The sequence below is a fragment of the Ochotona princeps genome, chromosome 14 (assembly GCF_030435755.1).
Source record: "Ochotona princeps isolate mOchPri1 chromosome 14, mOchPri1.hap1, whole genome shotgun sequence".
In the NCBI taxonomy this organism is placed as follows: Eukaryota; Metazoa; Chordata; class Mammalia; order Lagomorpha; family Ochotonidae; genus Ochotona; species Ochotona princeps.
The window spans coordinates 44032057-44045973 of NC_080845.1; the positions used below are offsets into that span (position 1 = coordinate 44032057).

The following is a 13917-nucleotide window of genomic DNA, read 5'->3' on the forward strand; positions in this document are numbered from 1 at the left end:
TGTGCAGCAATTGTTTACAGTAGAAAACAGCACAAAAGAAATGCAAAGCTGCCAAAGCCACAAAGATTTGCTAACATTTGAAGTGTAACAACAACGTACAGTATTTTATCTATCCCAAGTAAATGACTTCAGTCAATACAACTACCTGAGAGTGACAGCTACTTCTTTTGCATCCTTCGGTGCAAACTGTTCATTTTGGCACCAACAGCAAGCTTACAAGACAGCAAGCTTTGGTTTGAATGGATCCTATCAGATGTACTGGGACCACTTCCTTACGCTGGAGGACACTGATGATAGTCAGGAGTTAACTTTCGTGGAGAACTTACTACTAGGTAAGCATCCAATTGGCATTCTGTCTCATTTAACCCTCACATGGTTTCTGAGCTCACAGTCTCTGAAGGAGACACTGTTATTATCCCAGTTTATAGATGGGGACACAGCCTTAGAGATAAAATTGTAGAAAAGATGACTTCTAAAGCACTGTCATTTGATTTCTGTCTATAACATGAATTAGATTTCATGACACCACTCATTCTTACCCAGGATAACATAACAGCACAATAAGCAGCTATATTATGACTTCTTTTCAGAAGCATTTAATTCACATTCTGGAATTCAGGTTCATGTTAGTGGTTTAATTTTCAATATAAAAAGAAAATTTTCTGTTTCATTGGATTGAAGAATGTGACTTCTGGGTTTCAATCTTAGCAAAGTAAACACATTTGGGTTTATTCTCTTGTTTTCAATAGTAAGAAATATTTATAGTAACATATAATCTCTCCTTAAGTGGATATATCTAGTATTTTTAGCAATAATCTCCAAATATTGGTTTGAGCTGGGAGATAACTATATAGATTTCCATATTAATATAGAGACTTTAGTAATTAATAAAAGTTTACAATCAGAGTCATTTGGAGTTTTGTTTATAAATAATTAAGTCCATTTAGTATAGTCTAATTTACAAGGAATCTTTCCCTAAAACATTTGGGATAGTTAAAATGCATTCCAGGGAATTAAAAACAGCATCAGGATACACATAGAAAGCAAGAGCAACTGTCAAGTTACCTTTGGGCTTGTAGCAGGGAGTGGGTATGATGCATTCCTCCTTTATGTGGGGCTTTGCTTTGGGACTGCAGCCTCCTGTGTGCATCCCTCGATGGTCAATGCAGAGGACCACACGGTACCTGAGGCCCTGACCACATGTAACTGTGCACTGAAAAGACATTGCAAGGAAAGGAGACTCATAGACAAAGCCTTGCACACTGCTGTTGCTTCCCATCTCCCAGCTTTCATAATTTAGGGCTCCCTTTCATATGAGGACTCCGGGTGGATTTGTAGCACTTGTTATCAGTCATAGGGTCTTTATTTCATTGGGCTATTGAGGAGAAGCTGGCTGAAAATTCGATCATTTTCAGTTTATTAGCTTTGGGTTAACCAGTCAGCAATCCCGAAGCATCAACTTCATGCAATGTTTCAAACCAAGCACAAACAAATTGTAATTAACATCATTTTATTTTTATTTAGTTTCTTTGCTAGTGAATGCAATCAAAAATATGGAAATGCTAGCTTCAATGTAGGTATTCAAGGATTATAAACTGCCATCACAGCTAATTATACTGTGGCATGGATAATTACATTGTGGCAATTGTACTGAAATGGAAAATGAATTTATAGGAGCTCTTTCAGTGTCCATATGAAGATAACAACTCCAATGGCACACATGTCTGCTAGCATGTCTAGGTACAGAGAAGCAACATGGATGATGTACCTCTACAAAATCTCAAGGTTCAGAGAGTCTTTAGTTATTTCCATGGAAGAAGTCACATGTCTTTCCAGCTCCTTTGCTGGTTCCTTTTTTTTAGCAGCCAGGAAACCCAAATAACATTCTATGTTTAATTACAGCAGGTTTCCTAATATCTGTAATTTCTTTGTTTTAACTATCCTATTTTATCACAATTTTAAATATTATGCTTTTCATTTCTTTCCCCTCTCCCCACCACCATTCCCAATGAATAACATACTTAGTTTTAATTTTCATTCACTGAGACCTCTTTTGGATATTGGAATATACATAGAAAATGAAAACAAATGTGTGGGCTACAGAGCTTTATCACTGAAGCCACTCTAACAGGGAACTCAGCCTCAACTACTCTTGAAAGGCATCTGCTGCCCCAGGCCATTTAAGAAAACATTTTCTGAGGAACAATAGAGGCAGTTTGGAGCAAGACTTTAAGGAAAAAGATTATAGACTTTGGCCATCTTGGTGTTGGGGCATCCCTATTCCATGAGCTCAGTGGTAGGTCTCTAGACACCTCCTGATAAGAAGGGTGGAGGTCTGCTGGGTACTCGATGGGGCAATGACCATGAGAGGGAGGAGCGGACTTACTCTCCTAATGAACAAAGAAAGAAGGCACAGTTACCGGAGACCACTCCTGTGCCAGCCATTTAGGGCAGTCAAAAATGTTGCAGGGCTGCACGATGGGCATCTTAGGGGTGTACATGCATTTCCACTCTTCCACTGAAGTGACATGCCCCTGGATGTCCTCCTCCACACAGGAAACTGCCCGGCTCTGGATGCCCCCCCCACAGGAGGAGGAGCACGCGGTCCACGGGGTGGCCTCCCACCTACAGAAGCAAGGGGAGTCATCAGGGCAGACATGCACATGGCCACATCTCAGTGACCTGCCAGACCAACCCCAGTTCCCGTGCCTGGATGGAGAATCCGGTTCTCAGAGGCTGTGGTTCAAAGCACCAAAAGCCAGTGAGCTTCTGAAATTCGAGGAGCAAGAGAAGAATTCCACATTGGCAAGTGTTTTGTAAACCATGAAGCAAACCAGAGATATTCAGAAATTCAGTTTTAACAGCTACACATAGGATGTCTGTGCTGCCTGTAAGCTGCACAAAAGATGGCATTTCAGTGCTCAGTCCTTCTTCCTATAGTGTCAAGGTATAGCTCTACCAAAACAGAAGTTGGATTACCAGTTAATGCTAGTAGTGCTCACTTGGCTGAACAGTTTCAATGGAATATTGTTACTTAACTTGAGGGTATCTTTTGCAGGAGAATATTGTAAGAAATCAAAGCAAACAAAAGACCTTTTCCCTTGCTCCTGCAATTGTTAGCTTTAAGACCAGAAATCTAAAGCTTCAGCACAGTTTTGGTGTTCAAACTGTGCCATTATTCACTGGAGGTGAAACTGTTTAGATATGCTGGCAGTTTCTCCAGTAAAAGATCCCTAGAATTGCCAAGAGGCTTTGTTTTGTTTGTATGTCTTCCCTATCACCTTATTTTACTTCTTGATGTTATTTTTAGTTATACATATTTATAAGGTGTGGTGTGATAATTTGATACACATATTCCAAGTTCAATGATCAATTTGGATTAGTTCACATTTACATCTCATTAAACATTGATGGTTTAAAAATAAATAATAGTTACAGTAACCATTTAAGAGGTACAGTGGAATAGTTCAACAGATACATACAATGTGCACTAATCAAATCTTTTTTGACATTATATTTGGAGGTTTGGAACTCTTCTTATTCGTAAAATATGTAGTAAGTTATTTTGAGTTATAGTCATCCCACTGTGAGGGATTTAATTTTGATAGAAAAATCTGTGGGTTTCTGAATCTAGGTATAACAAAAGGTAGAAAGTAATATTTTCAACAGCACTTAAAGGAATTTCTTTGATTTTTTTCTTCAGAGCTCAATGCAGCTCTAAAGTACCTGGGACCCGATGTGGAGGGAGATCTTTGTCTATCGCTTCTCATTCTCTAGCCCTAGAGAATGCAGAACTTCTAAAATTAGAAATATCAGAATTGAATACTCTGAGATTATCTTCCTGGCATGGATTCTGCTGTTGATGATGACTTCTAAGGACCTCATGAAAGAGAAAATAATACTGAGTTGATTTACCTCAAGAGTTAAATTTTAAGATAAAACTTAAAATATTACACAGGCATACCATGGAGACTTTAATTGTCCTGTAAGTAGAGTTTAATGTATACCATGTGAGCTTTTTACTCTTCTGTGTGAGCCAGAACCATGTGTGTTTTCCCAGTCACAATGAGTTGTTCTCCACATTTGTGCTGTACTGCTCTACTTTAGGGAACAGCAATTATCTAATCAGCTGCCAAGTGCAACATCTTCCTACACATTTTCCCCAGGAGACATAGAAGAGAAAGATGACTGTGGAGAAACCAAGGCTGCCAGTCTAGCTCCAGGAGACCTTCTGATCCCTTCAGCAGGGTGTCTCTATCAAGAGTTTCTCTCCCAAAAGGATGAGATCAGTTCTCATTTGTCTCCATGGAAATCTCTGAAATGACTTCTTCTGAAGGTGGATGTCAGGCCTGGTGCAGACTGAAATGGGACTAAATTTATTAAGTATTTAGTCTCAAATGGATTACCTCTGATGACCAAATGAAAATACACTTTCTAATGTACAATGTACATTTCATCTCTTTGAATATGAACATGCCATATTTCTAAAATGGGTACTCAAAAGTCCCCAAAGCTGAACCCTCTAAAGGGAGAGTGATTGATTTCTGTCTTTTTTTTAAAATGATCTATTTGCTTTTATCACAAAGTCAGATATACAGAGAGGAGGAGAGACAGAGAGGCAGTTCTTCCGTCTGATGATTCACTCCCTAAGTGACCACAGCGGCCGGTGCTGCGCTGATCCAAAGCCAAGAGCCAGGAACTTCCACCAGGTCTGCCATGCAGGTGCAGGGTCCCAAGGCTTTTGGCTATCCTCTCTGCTTTCCCAGGTCACAAGCAGGGAGCTGGATGGGAAGTGGAGCTGCCAGGATTAGAACCGGTGCCCATATGGGATCTTGGTCGTGCAAAGCGAGGACTTAAGCCGCTAGACCACCAGTGCCAGGCCCTTAGTTTCTGTCTTAACACTTGGATGTGACCCTAGTGTAATTTCACAGATAGTAGTAAGTATCCTTTTCAATGTCAGTGTTCATAGAAAGAAAAATGAGGCTAATATTGCTCTTTTATAGCATGTTTTCATCCCGCTACAGTTCTGTACATTAAAAATAATCTTGTGAGTCCTCATAACAATAGGGTTACATGGAATTTCAGAGCAAAACATGTGTAAGTGTTTTAAAATATAGAAAAATCTAAGAGTATCAGTCAGGAGATTTTAAGACAATGACCAGGTTAATGATTGGAATTAAAAAAAAAAAAGACATGTTTAACAATGCTCTCCTGGAAGAACATTAAATGAATTAATAAATCATACAGCTTAACTTTTTTGGCTTTTAGTTGATGAAATTCTCAAAATTAAGAAAGATGAGGAAAATGGCATGCATTGATCAAGAGTAAAGGTAATTCACCAACCTACATTGCTACGTTCAGAAACACATTACAGGTAAAGACTAAGCAGGAAAGAATAAAGATATGTGAATTGTGTCTTTATCTGCATGTTTGGTCTTAAGTAGATCTAAATAATTCAATTAATAAAGCCTTGGCCTTGCTCAATGTGTAGTTGTCATTGAAGAATCTCTTTTGAGCCTAATTTTTCTGATGAAATGAAGACCCATTTGTAGAAACAGCTTCCATTTATGAAGACCTTCTCAATCCAGTGGATTATCTATCATCAGTACTACTCTAGGAGCAGAAGTGCAAGTAAAAAATGCAGTCAGTATTTGCAATTTTCCCTTTCATTGTGATACATGGATATGCCAAATGTGTATCCAACACGATTCAAACTAACAGCAGGGAGAATCACTTCAATACCCAACTGGGCACTGGCCATGTGGGAAAAGTTCCAATCAGGTTTAGCCTTGGGTAGGCATTAGCTGTGCCAGAGAAATAGAAACAAGAGAACCTAGGGCTATGTCCAGTAGAGGAAAAACATACAGTTCGTGTTGCTCACTTCTGCTTATCTTGAAGTTGGATGGCTTTCCACCAAACAGATATTCGTGTCTTATAGATAGTTATTTTATAGATATAGAAACTGAAATCAAATGAAGCCTTAGTATCGTTAAATTACCTTTTGAATATTTTCTCAAATTGTTTTTTCAGATTTCTGTATCAAGACAGCAAAATGATATACCAGGAATATGCTATATTTGTTATTCTCTTTATCAATATACTCATAGGAAAGGAGAGAGCTGATAAATGAGGAAGCCACTAAATTAACCTACAACAATAACTGGCATAGATAAAACTCCCTTTTCTAGTTACTGCTATTAGATGTGAAAAGTAAGTTCTCCGCAAGTCACTGTAAATATTTAAATAGAGGCTAGGTACTCATGTATGTGAATATACAAATATGAACATGAATGTGTATATGTATATATTTCTAACATCTCCAGAGTGTATAAATATTATAGTTAGGAAAGGAAAAGTTGGACCAGATAACTCAATAGACCTGTATTTTGACTCAAACTCATTAGATATTCAGAGATTTTTTTATTTTTGCTTTATTTTACAGTTCAAAATAAAATTAGTATCCGGGCTTGGTTTAATTTGGGATTGAGAAAGCTACTATGAGTTATTTCAACTATTTATGATCTGATCTAAAGCACTGGTTCTAAATAACAGCTGATCCCATGAGGGCCCAAGAAGCAAACAAAATAGAGCATCTATTCCAACTTCATCCTTCTATCTACTATCTGTGCAGCTGTTTCACATATTCTTATAGTATGTATGAGCATAATGTATTCTTCATTGATCCACTTTTCTTATGAATATATTATGAATTGATGAGCTATTTCACAAGTTCTTGACTCACTTTCATCTTTCTAGTTTTAAAAATACTGAATTTTATGAAATTATGCATCATATTGAATTTATGTTTTCTTTTAGGAAAATAAATTGCCCCAAATATTTTAACAGTAAAGATCTAAAGCCAATCACCATTTTAAAACTTAATTATAACTTCTTTGCAATAATAAGGAGATAAAATCCCTATGCAGGAGAATACCACATCTGGAATTCTACCTCCACGGTACAGCAATAATACATTAAGCAGTGTTTGTTTAACAGTTAGCAATAGAGCTTTAATGACCGGGATCCTGTTGCAGAGGAAACACAGAAAAGGACAAAGCGAGTGAAAGAAAGACATAACACAAACCCATACACTGTCTCTAATCAGAATTGCATCCACGCCAATGTAACAGCACTTATCTTAAATGGTTTTTGAATGGCAAGCTTACAGTCTGAGCAGGCCAGTGTTATTCAAAAGCAGAGCTCAAGGTGAATTGCAAAATACACCATCTACCATTTTACTGTTACAGAAAAATACAGATTCTCTCCATATGTATATATATATGGGTGTGTTTATATATATATACACATACATATGTATATATAAAAGCAGCAGACTAATTTGCTAATTCTAACATCAGGACGATTGATTTACGTACCGAGGAAGGGGGTGGTAGAGGTCATAAGGCATGATCTGCTTGTATCCGTCACTGTTAGGAACAACAATGCCAACCCTCTGAGTAGAAGGTACACACAATAAAATAAACACTAAATGATTACATTATACAATTCTTTACACAATTGCAAAATAACATTAACAAATTATCTCTGAAAAACAACACTCACTAAAACAGTTCAATATCTACAGGCTAGCTAGCATACTTTTAGGATGGGGCAGGTCTTTGAAAAAGGGCACCATTTATTACAATTAGTCCTCTGATCCAAGCAGGAAATACCTCTGTAAAGGATGGTGGCAAGAAAACTTGGCACCTCATCATTAACTGTGACACGATAAGCTTGTAAATGTTCTTTAATCCTCAAATTATACATCCTATGAGGTCATTATCATCATCATCATTATGAATGCTACTTCCAGATGCTCACTGAGCAATTGCAGTTGCTGTCTTACTTTTGATGAGAGAGAGAGAGAGAAAGAGAGAGAGAGAGAGAGAGAGAGAGAGAGAGAGAGAGAGCGCGAGCTCTTTAAGCACCAGAATGTGTTCTTCTGCACTCATAGTACTATGCAATATGCATTAGCAAATTGGGTTCTTCCCTTGGCAGGTCTAAAGATGCTATGAATGCCTGGAAAACTACCATTTGGGTGTTTTATAAAAGGAGGGGGATTATTAATCCTAGTAGACAACTATTAGTAAAAGGAAATGATCCAAATAAAGTGGTGAAAAATTTCTATGAATGGCTTTTGATAGTTATAGAATGTTAAAGAGTGTTAAGTGCTAGTAGGGTGGTAGTCGTGATTGTTGTGGAAAATTTGTAAAGTATAGACAGCGAAGAAGCTACCAGATTCACAGGAAATGCTACCAGAGGTTCTCTCTGAAGCTCCCAGAGTTATTTACTGAAATGGCATTAATTTTGCTACAATTTTAACTAAAGCCTTCCATTGGTAAGCCTGGGTCCTTGCCAAGTGCTGGTTTCCTGGGTTGTGGAGGATTTATGGCTTAGGGGTTTCAGAGTTGGAGTTACTACAACAGAGCCTCCATCAAGAGTAGATGACAGAGAAACTGACATGATGGGCCAGGGTTTGGGCAGAAACTGCCTCTTTTGTAACTGGCAAATGATAGAAAGCCCCTGTTGAGAGTGCTAACGGGACCTTTGTATTCTATGAATAAATATTCATAGTACCAACCAGTCCACGTAAATATGTTTATACTTAAATAAACTAAGACTTTAATTCTGACTTCAGCTGATGACATGGGATGACATAATATTTGTTCTTTTTATGTGACTAGCAAACTGAAGCATTTGGGGGGAAAGGTGAGCTGGGTGTGCTGTTGTTGATCAGAAAGATGAAAATGGTCCTGATGAGATCATGGGAGACGCAGAGGGGAGTGGGAGTGAGATCTGCGGAGTTGTTGAAGAGATCACTGAAAGGCAAGGACACACAGGGAAGATGACATTTGTTTGAAAGAAAGTGGAAAACAAAATTATGTAGATATCTAGTTTTAGGAAGGAAAATCACCAGGGTCCGGATTTGTTTGCTTATTTTACATCATTAAATTGTGTTTGACTAAATGTTTTCACACTCATTAGTGTGAGGAAATTTTCTTAGTGTGTGTGTGTCTGTCTTACTCCAAAGTAACATACTGTTTACGTAATTGCATGCTGCTCATTGGGGTGCCCCAAAACCCCATAGATCTTTAACACAAGAATTACATGAATATTACATTAAACTTTTCTGTGTTAAACTTTCTAGCTTTCCTACTTTCTCTGACAGAGAAGAAATTGGATGAAAGCCTAATCTTGCATTTTGTTAGACTCACGTGATCTCATTCCAATAATTTTACATTTAGTAATTAAGGAACCTTTCTTTCTAAAATGACTATTTTGTTAAGACTGCCAACTTTTCCAATGTTCTATTAATAACTTTGGACATACACTGTTGTATAATGGTAGTCAATTAAGAAGTAAATCAAATTGACTTTGAAGTTGTGTCTTGCCTGGTCTATTATTTTCATTAATGTCTATATCAATTTCTAAATGCAAAAATGTATAGCATTGCCTCTCTTCTGGAAAAAATTAGAGTTATAATTTGTTATCTTCAGTATTAGAATGAGCTGTTGCAGATCTCTGTCAGTTGATTTATCTGCTGATGACATTTAAAACCAGGATAATAACTTTGATGGAGACATGTGAATCTGAAGCAAGGGAACAAAAGCCAAAGTATAGGATTCAAAATGTTGGGCTTTGCTTTGGACTGATGTAGCCATTATGAAAAATCCTTAAACCTGCATTAGGGAAACTATACCTATATTTGTCTTGCTATGGCATGGACTGTGGTGAAGACTCATAACATGGCTCTATGGCACCTGTAAAAACAGAAGCATATCAAAACAGTGGTGCTCTGTCCAGTTCTGTTAATGTATACTCGAGTGTGCATGGGCTCAGCTCTCTCTTGGGGCTCAGGGGACTAACCTTTCACTACACTACAAAGAGGAAGCCAGTCTTGCCCAAACTTGACTTCCTTTTTCTTATTTTAAAGATACCTTGTTTTTTCTTGGGCAAAGTATACATCATGAAAAAGATGACATAAAAGAATGCAATTTAGGTCTCCCCATGTTTATGTCTGGCTTTGGGTGTGCATGTGTGCATACATGAACTCAGACATATGTCTGAATGTGTAGGGAACAGTAAAACAGAAAAAAATGGTTTTTAAAAATGGTCACATAGATACAAGATGCGGTTGGTTTTGCAGTGAAACTACTCATTCTGCATTGTCTTAACAATTCTGACCACCTCTCTACTTCTTACGGCTGACAGTGACATGATCCCTCTAAAAACCCTATTGTTTTAGCAGTTGTGGTAGTAAGAACAGTAGGTAAGGATGAGATGATGATTCTGGTGTCATCAAATGGAAGCAGAAGTGGCATGCTAACTCATCCTCTCAAACTGCATGGCGATTTTTTTGGTTTACTTTTAAAAATTAATGGCTTTATAACATAATCATAACACGGAGCTGGGTATTAATTCCAATAGCATTGTTCCCACACATACATATATGGGAAATACATGTATATATATAAAAATCAACATATATTTATATTTTTATTACATATAATATAAATAAATAGACATACATATTTGACTGCTTTTTATGATACAATTCCATAGGCTCTAGGATTTCCCTTCCCCCTCCCAATTCCCCTCCTCGCACTGATTTCCCCTTAAGTATTACAAATAAACAGTCGTAAGTCCATCATGCCACAATTTAAGTGTCAACCTGCATGTCTTAGCAAATTGTCTGATGATGAGAATGCTTTGTGTACAGCAGGTACACATACTGAAATATTGTGTAACACAAAAACATGAAGCTTTCTGAGCCATTTTTAATGACACAGAAAAATGCTCAACCATAGTTTATCAACTAAAAAAATAAGTACAAAATAGAATGTAAAATCTACGATACTAAAATTTGTGTTCACATATATATGCAATCATTTTCATGAAGTTTGTATACATGTATGCATGTTCATAAGTGTTCACATATATGCGCAAGAACATATGGGTGTATATAGATATGGTTACACATATATGTTATAAATATATCTAACAACTAGGTTAGTTTCTAGTGTTTAGATTATAGATTTTTTGGTTTTCCTTTTTTATTTTCCTGTTTTCCAACTGTTTTTATAATGTATTTCTTTTTAGAAGTATAGCATTAGAATATCAAGTATGACAAAATTAAAATCCGAGGAAGTATAAGACAGAAATATTTGAATTTACAACAACAATGGATGGACTGAGGCTATTTCATTGCGTCTGTGCAGAATTGATCTAAGGTGCTACTTTACTCTGACTTTACAAACCAAACTAAGATGAGGCTCTGAGGTGGAATTTACATAGTGTGAGAAATCTCTCTTCTCCAGAAAAATCCCAATTTAACTAATTTATGGTTCCTTTTGTAGTGTAAATGAACCAGGAGACCCCTTCCCTGGTTTCACTGGTCTGCCTCAGTGCATTTCCCATGACCCCTTGCTCTCTGAGCCACAGACCCTCATTTCTGACTTCCTGACAACTGGTGTACTCCAGGCTTATCAAGCTCAGTCTGTCCCAGACAATTCATTATCTTCCTTTGCCAATTACTGCTGGACCACTATTACTGTCACTGTTCAGGGCACTGACATTCTTTCATCTATGATCCGTGCTGTGGAACAGTTTTGTTCTCTTAACCATGTTAAGAACTGGCACTCAGTTCTCCAGTCAATATATCAACACTGGTACCATTTGCCAACATGACTCTTCGTGACCCAAGTTTGGGTTCTTCACAGCAGTCACCTAACAGATTTCTCTGTTTGCAAGTGTTGACTTCTTAATTAACCTACTCATTGCTGTCACAAGAACTGAAATTGTATATTCCAATGGAAAACATCTAGGTGGGAGAGGGCATTTGGACTAGCAGTTCAAACCTTGGTTAGGATGCTCATATTCCACAAAAGAATGCCCAAGTTCAATTGCTGCCTCGGCTTCTGGCTCAAGTCTCCTGTCAGGGTGGATTCTCAGGAGGCAGTGCCCAAATGATCACATTTCTACCACCATGAGGGAGACTTGGATTGCGTTCCTGGCTCCCTGCTCTGGCATTAGCTCAGCCTCAGCTGGTATAGATATTTGAGGGAGTGAACCAGCAGATAGGTGACCTGCTTCTCTGCCTCACAGAAAAAAAAAGTTCTATCTACCTCTGCTAACAGTTTGTCTTATTTTTTTTCTTTTAGTATCTACACAGAAATTCTCTCTCTTTTTGCAACAGTTTAGAACAAGGCAGGAGAAAGGTAAGAAAATGTTGTAAGACACAGCACTTTCTCATGAGTAGCGAGTGGTATGTGAAGGTCATGGCATACGAACAAAATGACCCAAGAAAGTAGGAGCTGCTCTTGTTGCTTTCTATGTAATCTTAAGGACCTCATACCTGGACTTTGCATGGTCTTCTACATTCTGATGAGATCAGAATTTTTAGGATGAATTAGAAATAGGTGCCCAGAAACCCATGCCATTGGAATTTATCTGACTTATCCCTTTCTAGTGGTTGTTGAGAGAACACAGAGCTGTTTCAAGCATAGCTTGAAAACCACTGAACTAAGATGATTATTTCAAAATTCATCCTCTAACACTAAGTGCTATGTTTGAACCAGGTGTGGCTACCTCAGCTCATGCAAATGGTCAAAGTCCAAAGTCATAAATTGATGGTATTGAGATGGTACCAACTAATTATGATGTTTAGGAAGTGGCCAATTAAAGGTCCTTAGGCCACTGGGGCATGTGCATACTTCTTGTGGGAAGGCTGGTTAAACAGTGTAAGAGTTGGCCCCAGCTGCCCTGTTTGACTCCTGGCCCATGATGTGATCCTTCCTCTGCATACATTCTTCCACTTCCATTTTCCAGCTTCACTGGATGCCTCACCTATGAAGCTGCCTAATTTGGGCTGGCAATATCTGAAATTAGGACCCAAATCAGTCTCATTCCTTTATAAGTAACTCATCAGGCATTTCATTGTAGTAAGGAAAAGCTGACTAAAGGACTTGGTGGCATTCCTTAACATTTGCAGAGGCATGAGCAAATGAGAAAATGTTCTGTAAACAGACTCCAGTTTTTTAAAACCATAATCACAGGCAAGTAACATTCATTTATCTTGACTGCACAAGAACCAGAAAAAAGGAGCTTGTCCAGATCACATAGCATTTTTTAAGGTACTGATTAATTCTCTGCTATAAAACAATACCAATGAGCTTTAATATTTGGGTCAAATGATAACAAATCTTTTCACATATTTCCTGTGCTTAACATTCTTGATATGAATGAACATAAGGTTGGACTATTTCTTCCTTTGGCTCTCTTTATCTTTTCTTGCAAAAACAGATTTGACCATTGTTTGATCACTGTTACATACTTATTCATATCTAAAGATGCTTGCTCAACATGGGTGTGTGGTTAATTCAAGCCTCCAAACTTTGCATCAATATGGTCAGCAGTTCTGGGATGACGGTGTGAGTGTAGGCTGTGGTAGAAGCAAATCTCACACGTTGTGGAACAGTGATGACCACGGGATCTAGTGGTATGAGTGCTGCACTGGGAGTCAGGTTGGCTGCATTTATGTACAATAGGATAACCTTTGAAGCAGGAAATACTAAAATCCACATTCCCACTTGCTTTGGCCCATCTTAATTTGAGTAGGCCACTTAACCTCTCTGACCTTGATTTTTTCATCTGTAAAATATAGATGACAATCTCTGGCATGCTAACCACCTCCTAGAGATGTTGGAGCTAATGGATATGAAAGCATTAAAAACTCCAAATAGAAGGGATGTTGGGAAAAGACCTTCACTGGTTTGGGCTCAGTGGAATAATGTCCCAGTGGAGTAAGTGGAATAACGGTCTCGTGGCATAAGCTTTGTTGAATGCTTGGCACCTGGCTAACATTTTTACATGCATTATATCAGTCAATCCTTACAGTTTCTCTCTGTCAGGGATATT

General features: G+C 37.9%; 1 protein-coding gene across 1 annotated transcript in view; it reads right to left on the reverse strand.

Annotated features, from left to right (window-relative positions):
* Positions 1-13917, reverse strand: part of ADAMTSL1 (ADAMTS like 1) — a 410929-nt gene that overhangs the window by 203364 nt on the left and 193648 nt on the right. Inside the window, exons 10-12 of the mRNA XM_004581085.3 lie at positions 7377-7427; positions 2421-2625; positions 1066-1213 (exon numbers count right to left, since the gene is read on the reverse strand). Of these exons, the coding sequence (XP_004581142.2) occupies positions 1066-1213; positions 2421-2625; positions 7377-7427 (404 nt within the window). The remainder of the gene's footprint in view (positions 1-1065; positions 1214-2420; positions 2626-7376; positions 7428-13917) is intronic.